Source organism: Salmo trutta, chromosome 10 (genome assembly GCF_901001165.1).
Source record: "Salmo trutta chromosome 10, fSalTru1.1, whole genome shotgun sequence".
Taxonomy (NCBI): domain Eukaryota; kingdom Metazoa; phylum Chordata; class Actinopteri; order Salmoniformes; family Salmonidae; genus Salmo; species Salmo trutta.
The window spans coordinates 9,702,734-9,727,738 of NC_042966.1; the positions used below are offsets into that span (position 1 = coordinate 9,702,734).

The 25,005-nt window shown below is 43.5% G+C and overlaps 2 protein-coding genes and 1 pseudogene across 2 annotated transcripts; 1 reads left to right on the forward strand and 2 right to left on the reverse strand.

Annotated features, from left to right (window-relative positions):
* Window positions 1–6,397: 6,397 nt before the first annotated feature.
* g6pc1a.1 (glucose-6-phosphatase catalytic subunit 1a, tandem duplicate 1) lies at window positions 6,398–11,182 on the reverse strand. Its single transcript, XM_029764304.1, has 5 exons — window positions 10,836–11,182; window positions 10,542–10,651; window positions 8,277–8,382; window positions 7,806–7,921; window positions 6,398–7,289 (listed from the first exon to the last, which is right to left on the reverse strand). Exons 1-5 carry the CDS (start codon window positions 11,051–11,053, stop codon window positions 6,781–6,783), a joined length of 1,059 nt encoding a protein of 352 aa, XP_029620164.1. The 5' UTR covers window positions 11,054–11,182; the 3' UTR covers window positions 6,398–6,780.
* Window positions 11,183–12,736: 1,554 nt separating this feature from the next.
* On the forward strand, window positions 12,737–16,692 carry LOC115201070 (glucose-6-phosphatase). The gene is made up of 5 exons (XM_029764305.1): window positions 12,737–13,044; window positions 13,304–13,413; window positions 14,419–14,530; window positions 14,915–15,030; window positions 15,145–16,692. The coding sequence occupies exons 1-5, from the start codon at window positions 12,815–12,817 to the stop codon at window positions 15,651–15,653; spliced, it is 1,077 nt and encodes a 358-aa protein (XP_029620165.1). The 5' UTR covers window positions 12,737–12,814; the 3' UTR covers window positions 15,654–16,692.
* Window positions 16,693–17,558: 866 nt separating this feature from the next.
* On the reverse strand, window positions 17,559–20,364 carry LOC115200793 (alanyl-tRNA editing protein Aarsd1-like; annotated as a pseudogene).
* Between the last annotated feature and the right edge of the window lie 4,641 nt (window positions 20,365–25,005).

Consider the following 25,005-nt stretch of genomic DNA (forward strand, 5'->3'; position numbering starts at 1 on the left):
GAGGAAGCAGAAGGGGAGGGGGAGGAAGCAGAAGGGGAGGGGGAGGAAGAGCACACCCACGAGAGCACCCTACGTTTCCATGGAGTGCATCTGCCCGAAGTCCCATCGTTCACCCTTGTACTACACAGACTGGGCCTAAAGTGACAGTAGCAGGGGTTTTGGAGATGTTTTTAAAAGTGGTAGGAGTTATTTTTCTTCAGATCTGGTGTTTAATACCAACCTGTCTGCCACCACATCCAATTCACTGAGTTGTTGTCAAAGTAGGCCACTATTTCTACATTTTGTGTCAGGCTTAGGCTGAAATGAATCTTATTGAGAGAGGCTATCAACATTTTGAAATAGTCTCTGAATAGTTGTTTGCATTTTTACATTGTTACAGAAGTAATAATTGTTGTCAATCAAATAGCCTACTTTGTGGTTAGGGTATTGTCCTCTGGTCACATTTTGGATTCTTTTAAAAATATTTATATGTAAATAATATTTATAAGTATAATATATTATACTTGATACATTTTGAGTGAGTAATTTATACATTCAAATGTACAAAAATTTAGAAAATGGCGCCGAAGAAGATGGCTGACGTTTTACATTCTCCCAACCATTTGTGCTATTTAGTTTTTTTTTTGCGTTTTGTGTAACTTATTTTATTACTTATTGTGTACATAATGTTGCTGCTACCGTCTCTTATAACTGAAAATAACTTCTGGACAAAAGAAAAGGGATTTCTCACCGCGGACTGGAAGAAACCTTTTCCTTTAACGAGTCTGACGAGAAGGATATCCTGCTTTCACTGGAACAGGCCCACATCCACACCTTTCGCGTGAAGAAAAGACGCAGGAAAAGGGGACGCAGATCGGGGATCCTTCTGAGAATCCGGAGGTGAGAGAGTAAACTCCCAATTCCTTCCATTTTTCTTGCTAACGTGCAATCATTGGAAAATTAAATTGATGACTTACTATTAAGATTATCCTACCAAGAGGACATTAAAAACTGTAACATCTTATGTTTCACCGAGACGTGGCTGAACGAAGATACGGACAACATAGCGCTAAAGGGATTTTCCATGCACCAGCAGAACAGACGCTACCTCTGGTAAGACGAGGGGTGGGGGTGTGTGTCTTTTTGTCAATAACAGCTGGTGCGCAATGTCTAATATTAAAGAAGTCTCAAGGTATTGTTCGCCTGAGGTAGAGTACCTTATGATAAGATACAGACCAAATTATCTACCAAGAGAGTAATCATCTGTTTTCTTCGTAGCCGTCTATTTACCACCACAAAATGAAGCTGGCACGAAGACCGCTCTCATCCAACTCTGTAAGGCCATAAGCAAGGAAGAAAATGCTCACCCAGAAGCGGCGCTTTAATGCAGGCAAACTTAAATCAGTTTGAACAAATTTTTACCAGCATGTCACATGTGCAACCAGGGGGAAAAAATCATAGACCACCTTTACTCCACAGAGAGAGATGCATACAAAGTTCTCCCCCGCCCTCCATTTGGCAAATCTGACCATAATTCTATCCTCCTGATTCCTGCTTACAAGCAAAAACTAAAGCAGGAAGTGCCAGTGACTCGCTCAAATGGAAGTGGTCAGATGACGCGGATGCTACACTACATGACTGTTTTGCTAGCAAAGACTGGAATATGTTCCGGGATTCATCCAATGGCATTGAGAAATGCACCACCTCAGTCATCGGCTTCATCAATAAGTGCGTCGATGACATCATCCCCACAGTGACTGTACGTACATATCCCAACCAGCAGCCATGAATTACAGGCAACATCCGCATCGAGCTAAAGTCTAGAGCTGCTGCTTTCAAGGAGCGGGAGACTAATCCGGACGCTTATAAGACACTCCATTATGTCCTCAGAGGAATCATCAAACAAGCAATGCGTCAATACAGGATTAAGATTGAATCCTACTACACCGGCTCTGATGCTCATCGGATGTGGCAGGGCTTGCAAACTATTACGGACTACAAAGGGAAACCCAGAAGCGAGCTGCCCAGTGACACGAGCCTACTAGATGAGCTAAATGCCTTTTATGCTCGCTTCGAGGCAAGCAACACTGAAGCATGCACGAGAGCACCAGCTGTGTGATAACGCTCACGGTAGCCGATGTGAACGAAACCTTTAAACAGGTCAACATTCACAAAGCCGCGGGGCCAGACGGATTACCAGGACGTGTACTCATAGCATGCACAGACCAACTGTTAAGTGTCTTCACTGATATTTTCAACCTCTCCCTGACAGAGTCTGTAATACCTACATGTTTCAAGCAGAGCACCATAGTCCCTGTGCCCAAGGAAGTGAAGGTAACCTGCCTAAATGATTACCGCCCCATGGCACTCACGTCGGTAGCCATGAAGTGCTTTGAAAGGCTGGTCATGGCTCACATCAACAGCATCCTCCCGGACACCCTAGAACCACTCCAATTCGCATACCGCCCCAACAGATCCACAGATGATGCAATCGCAATCGCACTCCACACTGCCCTTTCTCATCTGGACAAAAGGAACAGTGACCGTACGTACATATCCCAACCAGAAGCCATGGATTACAGGCAACATCCACACCAAGCTAAAGGCTAGACCTGCCGTTTTCAAGGAGCGGGACACTAATCCGGACGCTTATAAGACATCCCGCTATGCCCTCAGATGAACCATCAAACTGGCAAAGCTCCAATACAGGACTAAGATTGAATCCTACTACACCGGCTCTGATGCTCGTCGGATGTGGCAGGGCTTGAAAAATATTACGGACTACAAAGGGAAACCCAGCCTCGAGTGGCTCACATTAACACCATCATGCCAGAAACCCTAGACCCACTCCAATTCGCATACCGCCCTGACAGATCCACAAATTATGCAATCTCAATCGCACTCCACACTGCCCTTTCCCACCTGGACAAAAGGAACACCTATGTGAGAATGCTATTCATTGACTACAGCTCAGCGTTCAACACCATAGTGCCCACAAAGCTCATCACTAAGCGAAGGACTCTGGGACTAAACACCTCACTCTGCAATTGGATCTTAGACTTCCTGACGGGCCACCCTCAGGTGGTAAGAGTAGGCCACAACACGTCTGCCATGCTGATCCTCAACACTGGGGCCCCTCATATGGGTGTGTACTTAGTCCCCTCCTGTATTCCCTATTCACCCACGACTGCGTGGCCAAACACAACTCCAACACCATCATTAAGTTTGCTGACGACACAACAGTGTTAGGCCTGATCACCGACAATGATGAGACGGCCTATAGGGAGGAGGTCAGAGAACTGGCAGCGTGGTGCCAGGACAACAACCTCTCCTTCAATGTGAGCAAGACAAAGGAGCTGATCGTGGACTACAGGAAAAGGCAGGCCGAACAGGCCCCCATTAACATTGACGGGGCTGTAGTGGAGTGGGTCGAGAGTTTCAAGTTTCTTGGTGTCCACATCACCAACGAACTATCATGGTCCAAACATACCAAACAGTCTTGAAGAGAGCACGACAAAACCTTTTCCCCCTCAGGAGACTGAAAAGATTGGGCATGGGTCCCCAGATCCTTAAAAGGTTCTACAGCTGCACCATTGAAAGCATCCTGACCGGTTACAACACCGCCTGGTATGGCAACTGCCCGGCGTCTGACCGTAAGGCACTACAGAGGGTAGTGCAAACGGCCCAGTACATCACTGGGGCTACGCTGCCTGCCATCCAGGACCTCTACACCAGGCGGTGTCAGAGGAAGGCCCAAAAAATTGTCAAAGACCCCAGCCACCCCAGTCATAGACTGTTCTCTCTACTACTGCATGGCAAGCGGTACCGGAGTGCCCATTATTTGCATTGTGTGCCTCCCCATCCCAACCCCTCCTTTTACACTGCTTCTACTCTCTGTTTATCATATATGCATAGTCACTTTAACTATACATTCATGTACATACTACCGCAATTGGGCCGACCAACCAGTGCTCCCGCACATTGGCTAACCGGGCTATCTGCATTGTGTCCCACCCACCAACCCCTCTTTTACGCTACTGCTACTCTCTGTTCATCATATATGCATAGTCACTTTAACCATACGTATCTACATGTACATACTACCTCAATCAGCCTGACTAACCGGTGTCAGTATGTAGCCTCACTACTTTTATATCCTCGCTACTGTATATAGCCTGTCTTTTTACTGTTGTTTTATTTATTTACCTACCTATTGTTCACGTAATACCTTTTTTGCACTATTGGTTAGAGCCTGTAAGTAAGTATTTCACTGTAAGGTCTACACCTGTTGTATTCAGCGCACATGACAAATAAACTTTGATTTGATTTAAATATTTTTGAGTTTTGTGTTGTGCGTTAATAGTTTTTTGGAAGTGAGTGTCTTTACACAATTGAAGACAACATTTGTGTTATTCCTATTGACATGAATGTGTTGTCATGTTAAAGGAGAGGTTGTGCAATTTAAAACTAACTTATCTTGTAATTGTCATTTGTTCTTTGTTTTTGAGCTATATCTGTCTGTTTGAAATGTGTAAGAAAATTAGCTTTAACTTGAAAATTCTCATTAATCTACAGCAGCATTCTAGAATTATTTTCGGGTCTAAAGGGTTATTTAGGCAATTTTCTCTTGAACCATATGGTCTATCCACTAGAAACTCATGGATACTATGGACACAGATATAAACAATGAGTAGGTATGAATAATAATAAAAAAAAGTTATTAATGTATAAATGACCAGTTACCATAGATGACCTATTAATTACCAAACATTCCAGTAATTTTGGTATCTTTGCAACCCTAGGATGGGTGGATGTATAGTATTATGTCACCATAGGAAATATGCATGTCTGTCACAATACTTGTCTCTGATAGGCTGGATTGTCACTGACTTGATATTGGGGTCAAGTTAAGGTGATTTTGTACAGTAGTGTTGACATGTGACAATGCACAGTAAAGTCCCGTCTTTATTGATTATTGCTGGTATGTTTGTTTGAAACAGTATACTGGGTATGTATCACTAATAGACAGATACACGTGGTGCACACAAAAAGTATTGCTTTTTGAACCGCCATGCCCAAACCCCCAACATCAGTGGCCATGAGGTACAGAGAACAGGTGTTGCTATGTATTGAGCTGAGGAATGATGGCCTAGTAGTTAATGTTTAATGCCTGGCTCTGGTGAAAATTAATCAGCATTGGCATTTTGGAAAAACAGGACACAGAGAAGAAAAGCTGGACCGAATCTTTCTCGGAAGAACAATCAAACTCAAAATGATAAAAACCTCTATCTAATGAGTAAAATCAGACAATCTCGGCAAACTTGTTCACAATATCTAGTAAATACAAATACAAAAATTGTCAAACACTTTAACTTCTTAAAATCAACCAGGTTACCTGGAATATTACAAACTTTTCAGATGCATGATCATATTCACCACCTGTGTATAACCATATCCATCTATAAGTCTTGAATGTATAGGATTCCATCAAAAGCTACACTGCAGCATCTACAGAGATAGGCAACTGGTGGCCCGCGGGATGCATACGGCCCGTGGACCCCTTTTGTAGGCCCGCGGACCAATTTAAAATTATGGGGGGGGACTCAGTCAGGGTCTCAACTGAGAGTTAGAATAATACAATACACAAGGTACAATTTTGGAATTTAGTTGTGCATCAGCAGTCACTTAATTAGCTCATGTCATTGGTAAATTAGTCTAGCTATCTGAACTTGTAGTAAGCAATTACTGACCGGGGAGAGGCCCATTGATCATAAGTCATCATATTAAAAACTGCAAACCTTTGCCTCCACCCTATGCCAAAATGTTTAGAATTTCTTGAAATGAGCTCGACAACTGCAAAATCTTCTCTCCGCCACAGTGTGGATGTGTGGGTACGCATACCTACGAGCCACTGCAGCCCCTCATAATGACTCCAGACCCCCATCAATGTTGCACATCCCTGACATGCAGTGCCTTCAGAAAGTATTCACACCCCTTGACTTTTTCCCAAAACATTTTGTCAAAGACTGAATTTAAAATTGATTAAATTTAGATTTTTGGTCACTGGCCTACACAAAATACCACATGGTCTTGAGTCAACCCCTTTGTTATGGCAAGCCTAAATATACATTGGCAAACATTTAAAAAAATATGTTTTCACTTTGTCATTATGGGGTATTGTGTGAGATAAAAATAAATACATGTAATCCATTTTCAATTTAGGCTATAACACAACAATATGTGTAAAAAATCAAGGGGTATGAATACTGCCTGTAGGCACTGTACATCTACCTCTGTACTAAATGTGGTGCTGTTATCTCAAAACAGTCCTTCTGCATTGTAAAGCAATTTTACAATATGTTGCCATTTTGTAAAATGACTGACATGGCCCCGTGGAGGCCCCCAGGGGCCAAATCTGTGGGGTTTCCATTTCTTAATCCTTTCGGGGTACATCAATGTTCCTATGTAGCATATTTGGTGCTGTTATCTCAAAACAGTCATTCCAAATTGTTAAACAGTGTTACATTATGTTGGCATTTTGTAAAATGTCTGCTGTGGCCCCAAGGGCCAAATCTGTGGGGGCTCCAAATATACTGTAAATATTTTCAGGGTACATACATCTACCTCTGTAACACATTTGGTGCAGTTATATCAAAACACTACTTCTGAATTGTAAAATGTTGTGTTACTTTCAGTGGCCATTTTGTAAGATGGCTGCAATGGCCTGATATGTAAATAATTTCAGGATACATAAATCTACCTCTGCAAAATGTGGTGCTTTTATCATAAAGTGAACGGTTGTTATGAATATTTCAGCTTAGCCGCCCCACTACCTGGGAAGATCCAGGAGAGTCCTCCAGGAACCAGAGCTGTGGGAATGAAGAGAGCAGCAGCACTCTTACTAAATGACAACACATAGAACATTGCCTGGTCTCTAGAGGAGAACGTCAAGCCATCCAGAATCTGTAGCAACAATAAAGAAACAGTGATGCATCCCACCCTGAAGGGGATGCTGCTGTTCTTGTTCTCAGTGTAGAGGGGTGAGTGCAGGCCCAGACCCAGGCCAAACAGCGTGCCCATGTTACGCAGGAGGCTGGCGAAGGGGGTGGAGTCCATGTGGACCCACTCGGCTCTCAGACACCACTTCTGGGCTTTCTCCAGGGTCCACAGCAGGTCCACGCCTATAGCTTTCAGCAGCTCGTAGAAGCCCACAGCAAAGGAGAGCAGAAAGAGGGTGGTGTAGAAGTACTTCTTCAGACTGGCTCCATAGATCCACTGCACTCTGGAGAAGGACTCAGCCACCATGATACCTGCCATGGATATAAACAAGAACATTTTAGAACAGAATCAAAACCCGATACCCCTCTTACACTGTAAAGAACAATGTAGTTGTATTACAGTAACTTACTGGCAGCCAGTTACTGTAAAATACAAGTTTTAGTATTTTACCATAAATTCGAAAGAAACTTTGGTTTAATAGCACATTGCTGTAAAGTTTTAGAAAAAATATTTACTGTAAAAGGTACAGTATGTTACTGTAAATTCAAAATAAACTTGGGTTTAACAGTACATTACTGTGAAGTTTACTGTCTGTCAGTAAGTTACTGTAAAAACAACAGGATTATTTTACATTATACTTGCTGATCCAAACTGAGCCAATCCGAGCTGTACTGTGCTGGCCTGGTTGCGCATTCACCACAGTTCTTGGAAAGGACGACAACGTGAAAGGAAAACAACCAAGCCAGCACAGTACGGTTCAGGTCAGCAGAACCTGCTAGGGGTACAAGCTGCATCTTGAAATCTCGGTCAAGCCCTGGTTCTCTGACCTGTGATGACCCCACTGATGACCTGGTGCGGGAAGTGGGCAGCCATGTAGACTCTGGACATGCACACCAGCAGCTCTACTGTACACAGCAGCATCCAGAGCCCCACCTGCAAGAACCTGGGGAAGAACAAGACAGTAAGGCCTTGCTCCAAAACAACAATAGATTCTACCCCCTAACCAAGTTTTTGTTTACAGATTTGTCCTTCAAAAAATATATTTGAGGTCTAGAAAAAGGGCAGTTAATTGAAAATATACATACTTTCTATCTACAGGAGTTTCAGATGTTCAAGAATAGCCTTAGTGGTTTTTAAAACCAAAATAATAATTTCCCTCGCGGGACGCATAACATCGGCTGGCTGGCCGTAGTTTTCCCACCCATGCCCTAACCCCTTGGCACTTTGTGTGGATCTGAAAGCATTGAATTGGGTATAAGCAGTAACAACACCATTGACTTCACTTCTCTTTGACCCACCTGTACAGGAGAGGGGGGAACCGTCTTTCTGCCGCCACTGAGAAGACAGCTGTTATCATCACGTACCACACCCCAGACGAGCCCATGGCATGACCCGAAGGGCTTCCTATGACAAACAGCACACTTTGGCTTCATGGGCCATTTCGGATATAAGAGTGAGCTAAAGCACACACATATCTGTCTACCAGGGATATGATGAATATCCTGGCAAAGTCCCTTTGTTCAGAAGCTACTGTCCGCATTATTTTCCCATAATCACATTCGACCTCTTTCCCATCCCTGTTTTGTTGTCTTATTTAGACAGTGGACACACACCCTGAAGATGTAATTAGATAAACAAAAATTATACACTACACTACCAACTGAATTCCTTTCCAGGTAAGATTATTCTCTATGTATTTACCCTGCGGAACGGGAATCTATAAGTGCACAGGTTGTTATGGCCCTATAGTAGTCATTTATGACATACAGGCCAAGCAAATAATTCCTTGTAAGATTTCGCAGACGAGTAGGTAAACCACCACTTCCCTCCGAATTATTGGCCAACATGCAATCACTGGAAAACAAACTGGGCGATCTACGATTGAGACCATCCTATCAACGGGACAATAAAAACTGTAATATCTTATGTTTCACAGAGACGTGGCTGAACGACGACACGGATAATATAGAGCTGGCTGGCTTTTCCGTGCATCGGTAGGACAGAGCAGCTACATCTGATAAGACGAGGTGCAGGAGTGTGAGTCTATTTGTCAATAACTGCTGGTGCGCGATGTCTAATACTGAAGAAGTCTCGAGGTATTGATCGCCGGAGGTAGAAACCTCATGATAAGCTGTAGACCACACTATCTACCAAGAGAGTTTTCATCTATATTATTCATAGCCGTCTATTTACCACCACAAACTGATGCTGGCACTAAGACCGCACTCAACGAGCTGTATAACGCCATAAGCAACCAAGAAAATGCTCATCCAGAAGCGGCGCTCCTAGTGGCCGGGGACTTTAAAGCAGGCAAACGTAAATCCGTTTGACCTAATATCTACCAGCATGTGCAACCAGAGGATAAATACCTCTAGACCACCTTTACTCCACACACAGAGACCCATACAAAGCTTGCCCTCGCCCTGCATTTGGCAAATCTGACCATAATTCTATCCTCCTGATTCCTGCTTACAAGCAAAAACTAAAGCAGGAAGTACCAGTGACTCGCTCAATACGTCAGTGGTCAGATGACCCAGATGCTACGCTACAGCACTGTTTTGCTAGCACAGACTGGAATATGGCATTGAGGAGTATACCACCTTAGTCACCGGCTTCATCAATAAGTGCACCGACGACGTCATCCCACAGTGACCGTACGTACATATCCCAACCAGAAGCCATGGATTACAGGCAACATCCGCACCGAGCTAAAGGCTAGACCTGCTGCTTTCAAGGAGCGGGACACTAATCCGGAGGCAGGGCTTGAAAAATATTACGGACTACAAAGGGAAACCCAGCCCCTAGGGGCTCACATTAACACCATCATGCCGGAAACCCTAGACCCACTCCAATTTGCATACCGCCCAAACAGATCCACAAATGATGCAATCTCAATCACACTCCACACTGCCCTTTCCCATCTGGACAAAAGGAACACCTATGTGAGAATGCTGTTCATTGACTACAGCTACAGCTCAGCTACAGCTCAGTGTCTGTATGTAGCCTCGTTACTTTATATAGCCTGTCATTTTACTGTTGTTTTATTTCTTTACTTACCTATTGTTCACCTAACACCTTTTTTGCACTATTGGTTAGAGCCTGTAAGTAAGCATTTCACTGTAATACACCTGTTGTATTCAGCGCACGTGACAAATAAACTTTGATTTGATTTGAGTTGTGAAGAGCGCAACGAAACACCTTTTCCTCTTCAGGAGACTGAAAGGATTCGACATTGGTCCCCAGATCCTCAAAAAGTACTACAGCTGCACCATTGAGAGCATCCTGACCGATCATCACCGCCTGGTATGGCAATTGCTCGGCGCCTGACCATAAGGATAGTGCGTACGCCCCCCCCCCCCCCCCCCCCCCCCCCGCATTGTTGATTAAGGGCTTGTAAGTAAGCATTTCACGGCAAGGTCTACCCCTGTTGTATTTGGCACATGTTACAAATAACATTTGTTTTGAATAACGCTTCCACTTGCCAAGACTGCTAATATCTTGAGGTGTAGTGAGTGATAATCAGTGCTAGACTCTGGCACACATCTATCTATGGCATTGCCTACCTGGTCCAGTTTCACAGGTGATGGGGAATTGTTTTAAGGCAGGGGCTGGATCTGTCCCATAGAAGCGGGTATCATGGACCCACCAATAGGGTCTCTCTCCAAATAGAACCCTGACATGGAGAGAGAACATCATTCAACTCTTTGAAAGTCCTGACTTTGTAATATATAATGACAATTTCAAATGTAAATGATGTTTAAGTCAGCGTAAGTTTTTGTTTATGTGTACTAAATCGCAATGTGTACCAAAATCCATGGAAAACAAATGACAGAAAACCAATCTAATCCGTTCCTTACCACTTCATGACCAGGTTGAGCCAGTCCCCGATGACAGCCACCCAGATGAGCTTTACACCCACGTCCCTACGCAGATAGAACCAGACTGGGAAGAAACAAAAGAAGGTGGTATGCAGGTCAGCCACTGTAGAGGCTAGGCTAAACCAGCCCTCATAATGCCCATACTGGGTCTGCAGATGGACGGCCACCTCCACCCCCCAGCTGTGGAAAAGATCCATGACTGTGGTGTGGATCCAGATCAGTCCCCAGGGAAGGTACACCAAAGCTGGGCGAGGATTGGAGAATGGTCAGGAGCAGTCCTCTTGAGCTCCAGGACTGTCATGCAGTCTGTTGTTCCCACTGGACTTTATTCAAGGTTAGGGCATTTGTTTGCTTCCAGGAGGTTGTTGCAGACACACTCCCTAACCTTTAGCCTACACATGGGCAGACTTGGTGATTTGGAGGCCAGTCTGAGGCCCCCGGCCTAAGTGATATTTGGTTAACCCCACCCCACCTTGTGGGCAAAACATTTGAATGGCGGTGGAGATAAAAAAATATATATAATTTTAAAGTACATTTCCAGCAATTCTACACATTTTGCTATGAGTAAAGAAAATGTTGCAGTTTTAAAGCTAATTTCCGGAAATTCGACACATTTTGCCTTGACTAATGCCATGTTCATACTATATCTGGTTGCCTAATGGTAAGTCCGCCACTGAGCCTACACCCCTCCATGGAGCTCCTGCTCCAAAAAGCGGTAAACAGAGGTGGTCTGCTCTGGAGTGATACGCTAGCCCCTGAAACAGGATGACTGTGCAATGGTGAGTGAACGTTTTTCCACTTCAGGACTATACGTCTCTTGGTGAGGATTGTAGCAAGGACACTTTAAGCAGTCCAATGAAAATTGATTGGCCTATTTATATCTTACTACTTCAACCACATCCATCATCAATATGTGAAACGAATGGACGAATGAAAATTCACTATTGACTTTGTGACCTGCTATAATGATAACAGTTCATTGGCTATTTCCTTCCGAGATAAAACCCTGGCTTGGGGGTTGCCTTATTGGACTTATTTACAGTACAGTGAGTACCATATCTAGGACCTAGTGTTATTGGTAAGTTATCTTCTCAGCATCTCCTGAGTAAGTCCCAAACAATTTAATGATTGATTCCTTTACGTAACCGACCAGGGGGGCTAGCTGCAGGATTCTGGCCAGACTCTAATGTATTATATAACTGAAATGTATTATATAACTGACAGATTATGGTCTGCAAGTTGTCGAAGGATGGGCATATTTAGCGTATTGTCAATATATATATATATATATATATATATATATATATATATATATATATATATATATTTGCCTTTTTCTAATTAAAATGTTTTTTTTCTTTCTTATTTTTTAAATGTGTTGTTTAAAACTGGCCAAAAAGTGGGCTTAGTGAAGTCTGTGCATTTGTGTGACTCTTTTAGTCCCTATCTTATCCATTTCATGGTCTTACAAGGACATCTTACTGTATTACAGATAAAGCAGACTGTAGTGTAGTAAAACATTGGGTTTTCATTTCAATAGAGAAAAGTAAATGCAATGCCGTTGTCCACGCATCCCCTTTCTTGGCTTGTTTTGCCACAAATTGTATTGTGTAGACTATTTGTTGGCTTTTAATTTGAATTCCACCGGTCAATCATAAATTAAGTATTTTTGGCTCCATTACAGGGTGAGAGACACAGAGACCCTGATTGACTATTGTTTTACCTGTCCTTTGTACTTATTTATGTGGTCTCTATCCTTAGTACAACCCTCCCAAACACCCCTGCCCCGCTGTGTTTTATTACACGTGCAAGGTCCAAAGATCAGGCTTACATGCCTTTGGGTGGTGGGTCCCTCTGGTATATAAACAACAGGCAGACTCATACATACAGTGCTCTCATACCCCACCACATCTCACATTGACTTCCTAGACTGACAATTCACTAGGGACAGTTCGAAAATGGAGGCAGTCATGGATGCCATGCAGGGCCATGGGGTGAGCACCACTAATTACCTCCAGACCAACTATAAGGATGCACAAGGTTTGTTCCTGTGGGTGTCCTGGGCTGCTGACCTCAGGAACACCTTCTTCATCTTCTTTCCTCTCTGGTTCCACCTGCGGGAGTCAGTGGGCATCAAGCTCATCTGGGTGGCAGTGATCGGAGACTGGCTCAACCTGGTCTTCAAGTGGTGAGTCGTACTGTTTATGAATGTGTTATGTATGGTTTATGTATGTGTTATGAAGTCATTATATAGGTACCCTTCAAATAAACGGTTACTGGGATACCAATTCAGAACTTGATCAAATGTGTCCCTTCGGCTACATCTGGCACATTGACATGTTGATAAATGTGCACAGTCCCTGTCAATTTAATTCAATTAAAATGCAACAGACTGAAATTTCCCACATTGATCATTATTCTAAGTGGCTTGTGCTTTCCTTCCTAAGGATTCTGTTTGGCGAGAGGCCGTATTGGTGGGTCCATGAAACACCTTACTACAGCAATACCACTGCACCTCACATTGAACAGTACCCCATGACCTGTGAAACTGGCCCAGGTAAGAAGCTACACTTTACTTCCATATATTTTTACCGTAGTGCCTTATGACATGAAATATACACTCCCCTACCTATTTATTTAGAAGGTGAAGCTACAACTTTTCATTTGGCTTTATACACCAGCATTTTGGATTTGAGATCAGATTTTTCATATGGGGTGACAGTACAGATTGTCATCTGTTATTTGAGGGTATTTTCATACATATCTGTTTAACCATTTAGAAATGAAAGCACTTTATGTATCTTGTCCCCCCATTTCAAAGTGTCATAAGTATTTGGACAAATTCACTGTGAGAGTATTTTCATACATAGCTGTTTTAGCATTTAGAAATGAAAACACTTTATTGAAAGCCCTTCACAAAAAATGTTATGCAAAATGACACAATACATTATTTACCATTAATTTCTATTGGGCACAACGTAATCCGAAACGCAACCAAACAAACTGCAAATGCATCCAACAAGTATGTAATCAAAAGTTTTGTATTTGGTCCCGTACTTCTAGCTCGCAATGACTACATCAAGCTTGTGACTCTGCAATTTCTTTGGATGCATTTGCAGTTTTTGGTTGTGTTTTAGATTATGTTGTACCCAATAGAAATGAATGGTAAATAATGTATTGCGTAATTTTGGAGTCACTCAACAAAAACGCTTTCATTTCTAAACGGTAAAACAAATATGTATGAAAATGCCTTCAAATAAAAGTTCACATTCTGTGCTGTTGCCTCATATGAGCCAACATTTGTCTCAAAACATTTGATCTAAAATCCAAAATGCTGGAGTATAGAGCCAAATTAAAAGTTTTCGCTTCACTGTCGAAATTAATGTTTATGGGAGTGTATATGCTCTGATTCAGTGAAAATAGCCAACGTTTTATAAGTAATGATGTTGATAATATTCATGGTTTACGATATTGTACAGTATTGTGTTGGACTTTCATTTTACTTGAATAAAGTGCTATGACCACTGGCTGAAGTATGCCTTTCTGTCTGCGTACCTGGTAGGCAGTCCCTCTGGCCACGCTATGGGAGCTGCAAGCGTCTACTACACACTGGTTACCTCCATCCTAGCCATCATTCTGACCAAGAATAAGACGAGATCTTCCTCCAAGGGCCTGTAAGTTCCAGAACATTCAACCCCTCCTCTTGTCCTCAATGATCTTGTTCTTGTTTGCCATTTTTTGTTCAGTGCTTGTCAGTTTCTCCTACCTGTCTATGCAGCATGTAGTTGATGATTCACCCTGAAAACTAACTTCAGTTAGTCGAAGGGAAGGGGATGTGCAAAAGATTCAGTCGATTAAAAGGATTATGTGTAGCAGTAGAAGCCTATTCACCTGTAGTGACACAGGAAACACAAATTCCCCTGCTGTGAATAATATTTATTTGCACATTTACTGGTATTCAAGGTTTCTTATACAGTCTCTTAGCAGCCAGACAGATTTCAAAACGCCTAAAGATGCATTTGCTGATGGTTCCTCTCTCTCTTCCCTTGTCTGGGCAGGTATCTACGGGGCACTCTGTGGGCGTTCTTCTGGGCGGTCCAGGTCTGTGTCTGTCTCTCCAGAGTCTTCATTGCTGCCCACTTCCCCCACCAAGTCATCTGTGGCGTAATCACAGGTCAGTATGAAGCCCTTATACCAGCCCTTATAACAACCCTCACAAATATGGCACAAAATGTGCAGATTGTTCAACTTCATGATGCTAATATTACGTTTTCTATTTGATTTCCAGGTATGGTTGTGGCCGAGGCCTTCAACAGAACCCAGTGGATCTACGGAGCCAGTCTGAAGAAGTACTTCTACACTACCCTCTTTCTGCTCTCCATCGCTGTGGGCTTCTACGTGCTGCTGAAGGCTCTAGGCGTGGACCTGCTGTGGACCCTGGAGAAAGCCCAGAAGTGGTGTGTGAGAGCTGAGTGGGTCCACATGGACTCCACTCCATTCGCCAGCCTCCTGCGTAACATGGGCACCCTGTTTGGCCTGGGCCTGGGCCTGCACTCGCCCCTCTACACCGAGAGCAAGAAGAACAGCAGCACCACCCTCTTTAGGACGGGATGTATCGTCACCTCGCTGCTCCTGCTGCACCTCTTTGACTCCTTCAAGCCCCCCACGCACACCGCCGCCCTCTTCTACCTGCTGTCTTTCTGTAAGAGCGCCACTGTCCCCCTGGCCACCGTCAGCATCATCCCCTACTGCGTGTCTGGAGCTCTGAGCAGCGTACAGAGCAAGAAGCATTTGTGAGGTCTATGGCGGCCGACATGCACATAGACTAATGTATTCGGATATGACTCCAGAATTGAACCGTGCTGTAATCCTTAATCATTCCATGCATTGACTTTCTTCCCAAACTGCCCAAGCGATCAACAAGCCATTGTGGTCTTTGTCTACACTACTTTCATCCAGTCACTCACTGTAATGGTCTTATTTCCTTATCTACACACAGTGTGAACACTAAAATGAAAGGATTATCCAGTGAATTACTCAGTGGCACCTTAGACACTGTGGTTTGATTGTATCAAAACTGATAATGTATAAGTAGTTCAGTGCGAACTCAGGAGTCCAGCAAGTTAATGTTCCCATTTAGAAACGAGATAAAGCCGAATCAAATCCAGGAGAAAATGAGCCCAAAAGCTCTCTCAGGGACTTTACAGTGCGTTCTAAGAATATGTTATACATGAATAACTTTGTTAATATTTGTTTTGTAACTGTATTTTTCCTGTTTTAATATATTTTTAGAAATTCTGTCAGATATTTATAATACAAATCTTTAAAATATATCACTGACTATGTGCTAACACTACTATGCATATATTTAGGGATTGGTTCACACACATCATTCTACATTCAATTTAAATGTTTCCTATCATTAATGACACGTTACTGATAAACTATCAGCAAGTCCACAACACTTTAAAACTGCAGCAGTGGTAAAACTAAAATCATCACACTATCAGTGACATGCGTCTACAAAACAAGTACACACACAAAAAAAATACTATTTGTACAGTACATATAAACAGAGCCAAACCAGTGGTCATCAACCCTATATGGAGCCCTGACCTTTGGCCTCATGCTCACTGATAATCACGGATGACATAGGTCCACACGTCACACAGCCGTCACTCCCTGCAAGTACTTAGAACTGACAGCCTTGGCTGAACCATCAATATTTGACTGCCGGGTTTTTAATCGATAGAGTCTGGCCTGCTTTTTGTTATGCATTTGGTTATGTATTTGCTAGCCTCAAAGCAGACACAATAAAAATTAATGTCCAAACTTATTTTATTAAATACACTGGCTCGCAGTTGGCATTTCAATTCATCCCAAAGGTGTTCGATGGGGTTGATGTCAGGGCTCTGTGCAGGCCAGTCAAGTTCTTCCACACCAATCCCGACAAACCATTTCTGTAAGGACCTCGCTTTGTGCACGGGGGAATTGTCATGCTGAATTAAGAAATGGCCTTTCCCAAACTGTTGCCACAACGTTGGAAGCACAGAATAGCATAGAATGTCATTGTATGCTGTGGCATTAAGATTTCCCTTCACTGTAACTAAAGGGCCTTACCTGAACCATTATTCATCCTCCACCAAACTTTACAGTTGGCACTATGCATTGGGGAAAGTAGGGTTCTGCTGGCATCCGCCAAACCCAGATTTGTCCGTCGGACTGCCAGAGAACGCATTTCCAATGCTCCAGAATCCAATGGAGGCGAGCTTTACACCACTCCCGCCGATGCTTGGCATTGCTTCACAATAACAGCACTTACAGTTTACCGAGGCAGCTCTAGGAGGGCAGAAATTTGACAAACTGACTTGTTGGAATGGTGGCATCCTATGACGGTGCCACGTTGAAAGTCACTGAGCTCTTTAGTATGGTTACATAAGACCGAGGGTTACTTAAGGCAAAAACAAAAGTAGGGTGGATGGTTGGGGTGGATGAGTAGCCGTATAGCGTGAACGTCTAGCAACCTAAAGACTGAGTTTGAATCTCATCATTGACAACTTTAGCATTGACTACTTTTTAGCTACTTTGCAACTACTTAGCATGTTAGCTAACCCTTCCCCTGGACCTAACCTTAATATTAACCCATTTACCATCCCCTAACCCTAACCCTAACCTCAACCCTTTAACCTAACTCCTAAACTTAACCCTAACCTTGACCCCTAACCCTAACCCCATAGCCTAACAAACGTTAACCAGCTAACTATGTTAGCCACCTAGCTAGAATTTGTAACATATCATACATTTGGCAAATTTGTAACATAAAGTACTTTTGGCAAATTCGTAACATATTGTATGTTTTGCAAATTCTTAACATATAATGCAAATTGTCATCGGTGACATGTCAATCACAAATGAATACATACCATACGAAATGTAACATATCATACTAAATCGGATTTACATACAGAATATTATGCTCTGAGACCAGGTTGGTGTTTCTGGGGGGGGGGGTATTCAGACACTCCAGTCATCTATTACAGCGCACTCTTGCAGTGTTCCTGTAGTAGGGCCTCCACCTCCCTTCAGCGTGCCATGCTGTTGACTTTGCCATTGAAGCGTCCGTTCTTCACAGCCCCTTTGCCTTGGAGCATCTCCAGCATTCTGCAATACAGACAGATACAGTACCAAGTTGTTACAAATTTCAGATAAAGTATTTGTTTGAGTTTGAAATCTGTTTTGAAATACTGACAAGCAATTCTTCCATAGTCTATTTTTTGGCTTGGTGACTAATTCACTGCAAGAACCCACTTTACATATGTCAAAACTCAAAACATCCAAGCTCCTGAACAGGGGCCAGTCATAGATTTCCCAATGCAGAGCCCTTTCAGTTCTTACCGTGGTCTCAGTTCAGACACTTTCCCACAGGAACAGCCCTGGTCCCTTCTCCAACAGTCAGGAACACTATCGTCTCCTATAAGACAAATAAACAGGAGGGTTTATTAGGTTTTCATAATACAACAGAACAACTCAATTTTCAATGTAATCAGTCATGGTACAGTTAAGCAGTAAGGCCCGAGGGGGAGTGGTATATGGCCAATATACATACTATGACTAAAGGCTGTTCTTATGCATGATGCAACGCGGCGTGTCTGGACACGGCCCTTAGCCGTGGTATATTGGCCATATCACAAACCCCCAAGGGGCCTTATTGCTATTATAAACTGATTACCAATGTAATTAGAGGAGTAAAAATAAATGTTTTGTCATACCCGTGGTATACGGTCTGATATACCACAGCATTCAGCCAATCAGCATTCAGGGCTCGAACCACCCAGTTTTTAATGCTACTAATACCTTAGATGCATTTCAGTAAAGACGATTTCATTGGCTATGATGCTCATGACCTTGTTGTCACCTTCTTTCCTAAATTGGGAGAAAATGGAACATTATCTTTACTATTTTAATAAACTGATATGTTTTTAATGACAGATTACCAACCCAGTCATATCATCTGTCCATCTGAAAATAGGAGTACGTGTGGAGAGACCCTCATTTGTGTAAGGTGAAGAAGTTGACTCTCTCTGGGTTGCTTGTGAAGTTCTGGGCTATTAGCACGGCCATGTCTCTCAGTAGTCCCAGGTTACTCTGTCAAATGAAAACAGTTTGGTCAATGATTCATTTGAAGGCAGAAAAAGGGAACTTCAGAGTAACAGGAAGTTTTCAGTAGCTTACCTTCTGTAGCTCTCAGTCTTCTGGACCTTGTCCCCTGCATCCACATGATCATCTGGTCCTGTTCTGTCAAACACAGTCAAATCAAATGTTTGAGACTTTATTTCTTAACACATGTATAGTATTTAAAAATCACTATCATTTATATACATAATTTATAGCTTATTAGTTTATGCAATGCTACTCTCACTTTTGACCGATTGAATCACCGCATCAGATTCAATCTGTCAAATGTGAGAGAAGCATTGCTATCAGATATCAAGGTAAGACCCAGATGCAGACCGTGTCAAAGTAACAAGGTTTATTACAGCAACAGGGGCAAAGGTATAGGACGGCAGGCAGGCAGGCTCAGGGTCAGGTCAGGCAGAGGTCGGTAATCCAGAGGTGGGGGAAAGGTACAGGACGGCAGGCAGGCTCAGGGTCAGGGGCCGGCAGAGTGGTCAGGCGGGCGGGCTCAGGGTCAGGACAGGCAAGGGTCAAAAACCAGGAGGACGAGAAAAGAGAGACTGGGGAAAAGCAGGAGCTGACATAAAAATGCTGGTTGACTTGGCAAACAAGACGAACCAGCAACAGACAAACAGAGAACACAGGTATAAATACACAGGGGATAATGGGGAAGATGGATGACACCTGGAGGGGGGTGGAGACAATCACAAAGACAGGAGAAACAGACCAGGGTGTGACAATTGCATCCATAAAGCCACGTAAAAACATAAGAGGTGAGTTATATCGTATCGCATATTAAATCCATCAGCAAAGTAGGAGAGGAGGTGGTGTAGTTATGACATAAACATATCATACTGTACATAGAAAAAGTTTAAGACAAAGTTTACAGTGTTTAGTTTGAGGGTGACTGAGGCTGGACACGTGAGTCCCACAGCACATTAGCATCAACGCCCTCGATGTTGATGATCCGGATAGGCCCTGCTGCATTGTCCAGGAGACCACGACTCCTCACTATTGCAACAACACATCATCAGTAGGGTAGAACTAACCTGTCTCAAGATGGTCTAACAGTTTAAAATGTACAGTATTCCCTGTACACAGATCATGGGTTAATACATCACAAGGCAAGTGACGTGAGTTATGGAGAAATAATGCGGCAGAGTAATGACTTGTATTAAACTGATAATCTTTTCTCTGGTGCATGTTTGAGTGTTTACTCTATATGCATGATGCCCACTTTTTCCAATGCAGGGTCGTCTAAGCAGAAGACCTGAATAGTGATGGGGACATGAGCACGAATCTTCTCGCTGACGGCTGCCTCCAGGGCCTCCATCTGAGGCCGGCTTCATGTGGTGTCCAGCTCTATGGTGCTGCGCTGATGCCCTATCTCCCTGTAACATGCCAATAGAAGAGAAAGATCGATGCAGAAATGGTCACTTAATTTAATGGTCAACCAATGCATTACTTTAGTGTACAAGTGCAAAATCAAATCAAATCAAATGTATTTATATAGCTCTTCTTACATCAGCTGATATCTCAAAGTGCTGTACAGAAACCCAGCCTAAAACCCCAAACAGCAAGCAATGCAGGTGTAGAAGCACGGTGGCTAGGAAAAACTCCCTAGAAAGGCCAAAACCTAGGAAGAAACCTAGAGAGGAACCAGGCTATGAGGGGTGGCCAGTCCTCTTCTGGCTGTGCTGGGTGGAGATTATAACAGAACATGGCCAAGATGTTCAAATGTTCATAAATGACCAGCATGGTCAAGTAATAATAATCACAGTAGTTGTCAAGGGTGGAACAAGTCAGCACCTCAAGAGTAAATGTCAGTTGGCTTTTCATAGCCGATCATTGAGAGTATCTCTACCACTCCTGCTGTCTCTAGAGAGTTGAAAACAGCAGGTCTGGGAACGGTAGCACGTCCGGTGAACAGGTCAGGGATCCATAGCCGCAGGCAGAACAGTTGAAACTGGAGCAGCAGCACGGCCAGGTGGACTAGGGACAGCAAGGAGTCATCATGCCAGGTAGTCCTGAGGCATGATCCTAGGGCTCAGGTCCTCCGAGAGAGAGAAAGAAAGAAAGAAAGAGAGAAAGAAAGAGAGAATTAGAGAGAGCATACTTAAATTCACACAGGACACCGGATAAGACAGGAGAAATACTCCAGATATAACAGACTGACCCTAGCCCCCTGACACATAAACTACTGCAGCATAAATACTGGAGGCTGAGACAGGAGGGGTCAGGAGACACTGTGGCCCCATCCGATGATACCCCCGGACAGGGCCAAACAGGCAGGATATAACCCGACCCACTTTGCCAAAGCACAGCCCCCACACCACTGGAGGGATATCTTCAACCACCAACTTACCATCCTGAGACAAGGCCGAGTATAGCCCACAAAGATCTCCGCCACTGCACAACCCAAGGGGGGGCGCCAACCCAGACAGGAAGACCACGTCAGTAACTCAACCCACTCAAGCGACGCACCCCTCCTAGGGACAGCATGGAAGAGCACCAGTAAGCCAGTGACTCAGCCCCTGTAATAGGGTTAGAGGAAGAGAATCCAAGTGGAGAGAGGGGAACCAGTCAAGGCAGAGGGCGGTTCGTTGCTCCAGAGCCTTTCCGTTCACCTTCACACTCCTGGGCCAGACTACACTCAATCATAGGACCTACTGAAGAGATGAGTCTTCAGTAAAGACTTAAAGGTTGAGACCGAGTCCGCGTCTCTCACATGGGTAGGCAGACCATTCCATAAAAATTGAGCTCTATAGGAGAAAGCCCTGCCTCCAGCTGTTTGCTTAGAAATTCTAGGGACAATTAGGAGGCCTGCGTCTTGTGACCGTAGCGTGCGTGTAGGTATGTACGGCAGGACCAAATCGGAAAGATAGGTAGGAGCAAGCCCATGTAATGCTTTGTAGGTTAGTAGTAAACCTTGAAATCAGCCCTTGCCTTAACAGGAAGCCAGTGTAGGGAGGCTAGCACTGGAGTAATATGATCACATTTTTTGGTTCTAGTCAGGATTCTAGCAGCCGTATTTAGCACTAACTGAAGTTTATTTAGTGCTTTATCTGGGTAGCCGGAAAGTAGAGCATTGCAGTAGTCCATCCTAGAAGTAACAAAAGCATGGATTAATTTTTCTGCATCATTTTTGGACAGAAAGTTTCAGATTTTTGCAATGTTACGTAGATGGAAAAAAGCTGTCCTTGAAACAGTCTTGATTTCTTCTTCAAAAGAGAGATCAGGGTCCAGAGTAACGCCGAGGTCCTTCACAGTTTTATTTGAGACGACTGTACAACCATCAAGATTAATTGTCAGATTCAACAGAAGATCTCTTTGTTTCTTGGGACCTAGAACAAGCATCTCTGTTTTGTCTGAGTTTAAAAGTAGAAAGTTTGCAGCCATCCACTTCCTTATGTCTGAAACACAGGCTTCTAGCGAGGGCAATTTTGGGGCTTCACCATGTTTCATTGAAATGTACAGCTGTGTGTCATCTGCATGGCAGTGAAATTTAACATTATGTTTTCGAATGACATCCCCAAGAGGTCAAATATATAGTGAAAACGGAACCTTGAAGAACACCGAGGACAAACCATTCACAGAGACAAACTGATATCTTTCCGACAGATAAGATCTAAACCAGGCCAGAACTTGTCCGTGTAGACCAATTTGGGTTTCCAATCTCTCCAAAAGAATGTGGTGATCGATGGTATCAAAAGCAGCACTAAGATCTAGGAGCACGAGAACAGATGCAGAGCCTCGGTCTGACGCCATTAAAAGGTAATTTACCACCTTCACAAGTGCAGTCTCAGTGCTATGATGGAGTCTAAAACCAGACTGAAGCGTTTCGTATACATTGTTTGTCTTCAGGAAGGCAGTGAGTTGCTGCGCAACAGCTTTTTCTAAAAGTTTTGAGAGGAATGGAAGATTCGATATAGGCCGATTAGTTTTATATATTTTCTGGGTCAAGATTTGGCTTTTTCAAGAGAGGCTTTATTACTGCCACTTTTAGTGAGTTTGGTACACATCCGGTGGATAGAGAGCCGTTTATTATGTTCAACATAGGAGGGCCAAGCACAGGAAGCAGCTCTTTCAGTAGTTTAGTTAGAATAGGGTCCAGTATGCAGCTTGAAGGTTTAGAGGCCATGATTATTTTCATCATTGTGTCAATGATGAAAATAAGCCAACGTGGGCGGCAGGGCCCAAGTAGGTAATGAAGGTGGGATACATGTTCGACAGAAACATTTGTTTGAATGGTAACAGCTCTTCCATTCCTGTTTCCGTGAGTAGGCCAAAGTAAGCTGAACGAAGCCTATGATAGAAAGCTTGTGGGTGTTCGTTCCGAGCTTGTTTGACCGTGTTAGCCAGTGAGCTATCGTGTTTGCGAGTCGCAGAACCACTGAATTCTAATTTCAAAGCTGTGGCAAGTTTAGCGTAGTCATTTAGCACGTGTTGCTGTTGTAGGCGAATGAACCTCGTCACGTGTCTATTCGACGTTCGCTTCAACAGGTAAACCCTGTCAGAACCCGTAGCGTTCGGGTAGCCACCCAACGCGTCCTCTATGTCAGCTAGGAACATCTCAGTATCGTTTGGCTGACCTGGAACGGGGTCAAAGGTGGGGAAATTCTTGACGAGTTTGTCAAGGTATTCCGCGCCAAGCGGGCGGAGAGGATTGGCTTCATCCTGTGGAGAAATTGGGGCCGAAAGGCCAAGAGGAGAAGCCAAGCTTTGGCTTTGTTGGCCAAGAGGCTCCATATTACTCAGTGCCGAATAGCCAAGAGGAGAAGACTGAGGGACACATGATGGAGGCAATGTCTGAAACCTATCGTCTTCACTCCTTTGAGTACCGGACTCCGGTTGCTTGGATGGGTAGTCATGCTGTAGAGCGTGACCATTCTGGACTTCCTCCAGATGGTACCTAAAGGTGGTCTTCTGCTGCATTGCAGAGTCCACTTGAGCGCTTAGAGTACCAATTTTGGACACGTGAGTGTCACACCTGCTCCTTTCGCTCTCAAACTTATCTGTCATGGTTTGCAGATAGAGGTCTCGAGTACGGAGCGAGAGATTCAGTGATGAGATTTCCTCTGCTTGCTTAGAAATCAATATGTCCATCCTCATCACCTGAGTTCTCTCATCATTCATTTGGTCAGCAACTTCAATAAGTTCTGCTGATTTATCATCCAACTTTGTCACTGTGTTCATTAACTGATCGTCTTTGGTCTGCAGCGCTTTGAGGAGCACCGTGTTATTTTGAGTAACATTCAACAAAACAGCATGCATGTTGTCAAGTTGAGCGCTCCTGTTTGTAGATAACTCTTCAGATTTATCTAGTTTGGCGTGGACATCATCGTATTTAGTTTTGGCTAAATCGAGTTGTTCCTGTAGCATATGATTTTGTTGAAGAGCTTGTGCTCGTTCATCGTCATAAGTATTTGCAATTACTTTTAATTGTTCCGATTTCAAACGCAGTTCCTTGACTAGCAGAATGTTTTCATTTCCTGCTTTTGTCAATAGTTGCTCAGTTCTCTCCACCTGTGTGGAGAGCTGTGCACTGTGGTATTGGATCGATGCCAACCTTTGATGGCGATACATAAGTGCTAAAGTGAAGAGAACCGTCACAAAGCCTGTGTTTGATGGTTGATTTTGGACAGTGTTCGCAATTTCGGCTGATTTTTCACTAATGGCATAATTAGGGTTGGTATCGCTGCTGAGGTCAGAGATCAATCCTTTTATGGGTGGAGGTTCCCTAATTAGCGGAGGAGTGGTGACCACCTCCTTTGGTAACTTGCACATTATTAGAAAAATTTAGAGGAAAAATGTTCCTATTTTTTTCAATGTTTGGGTTTGGAATTCATTGGAAGCTGCAAAGACAAGTTTAATCTATTTATAGATGTTGACGAAACATCAGTACTGTACCAGTAATGTGGAAGTTGGATGTGAATGAATTTGCAAAACCAAATTGAATGAATTAATCAATGCC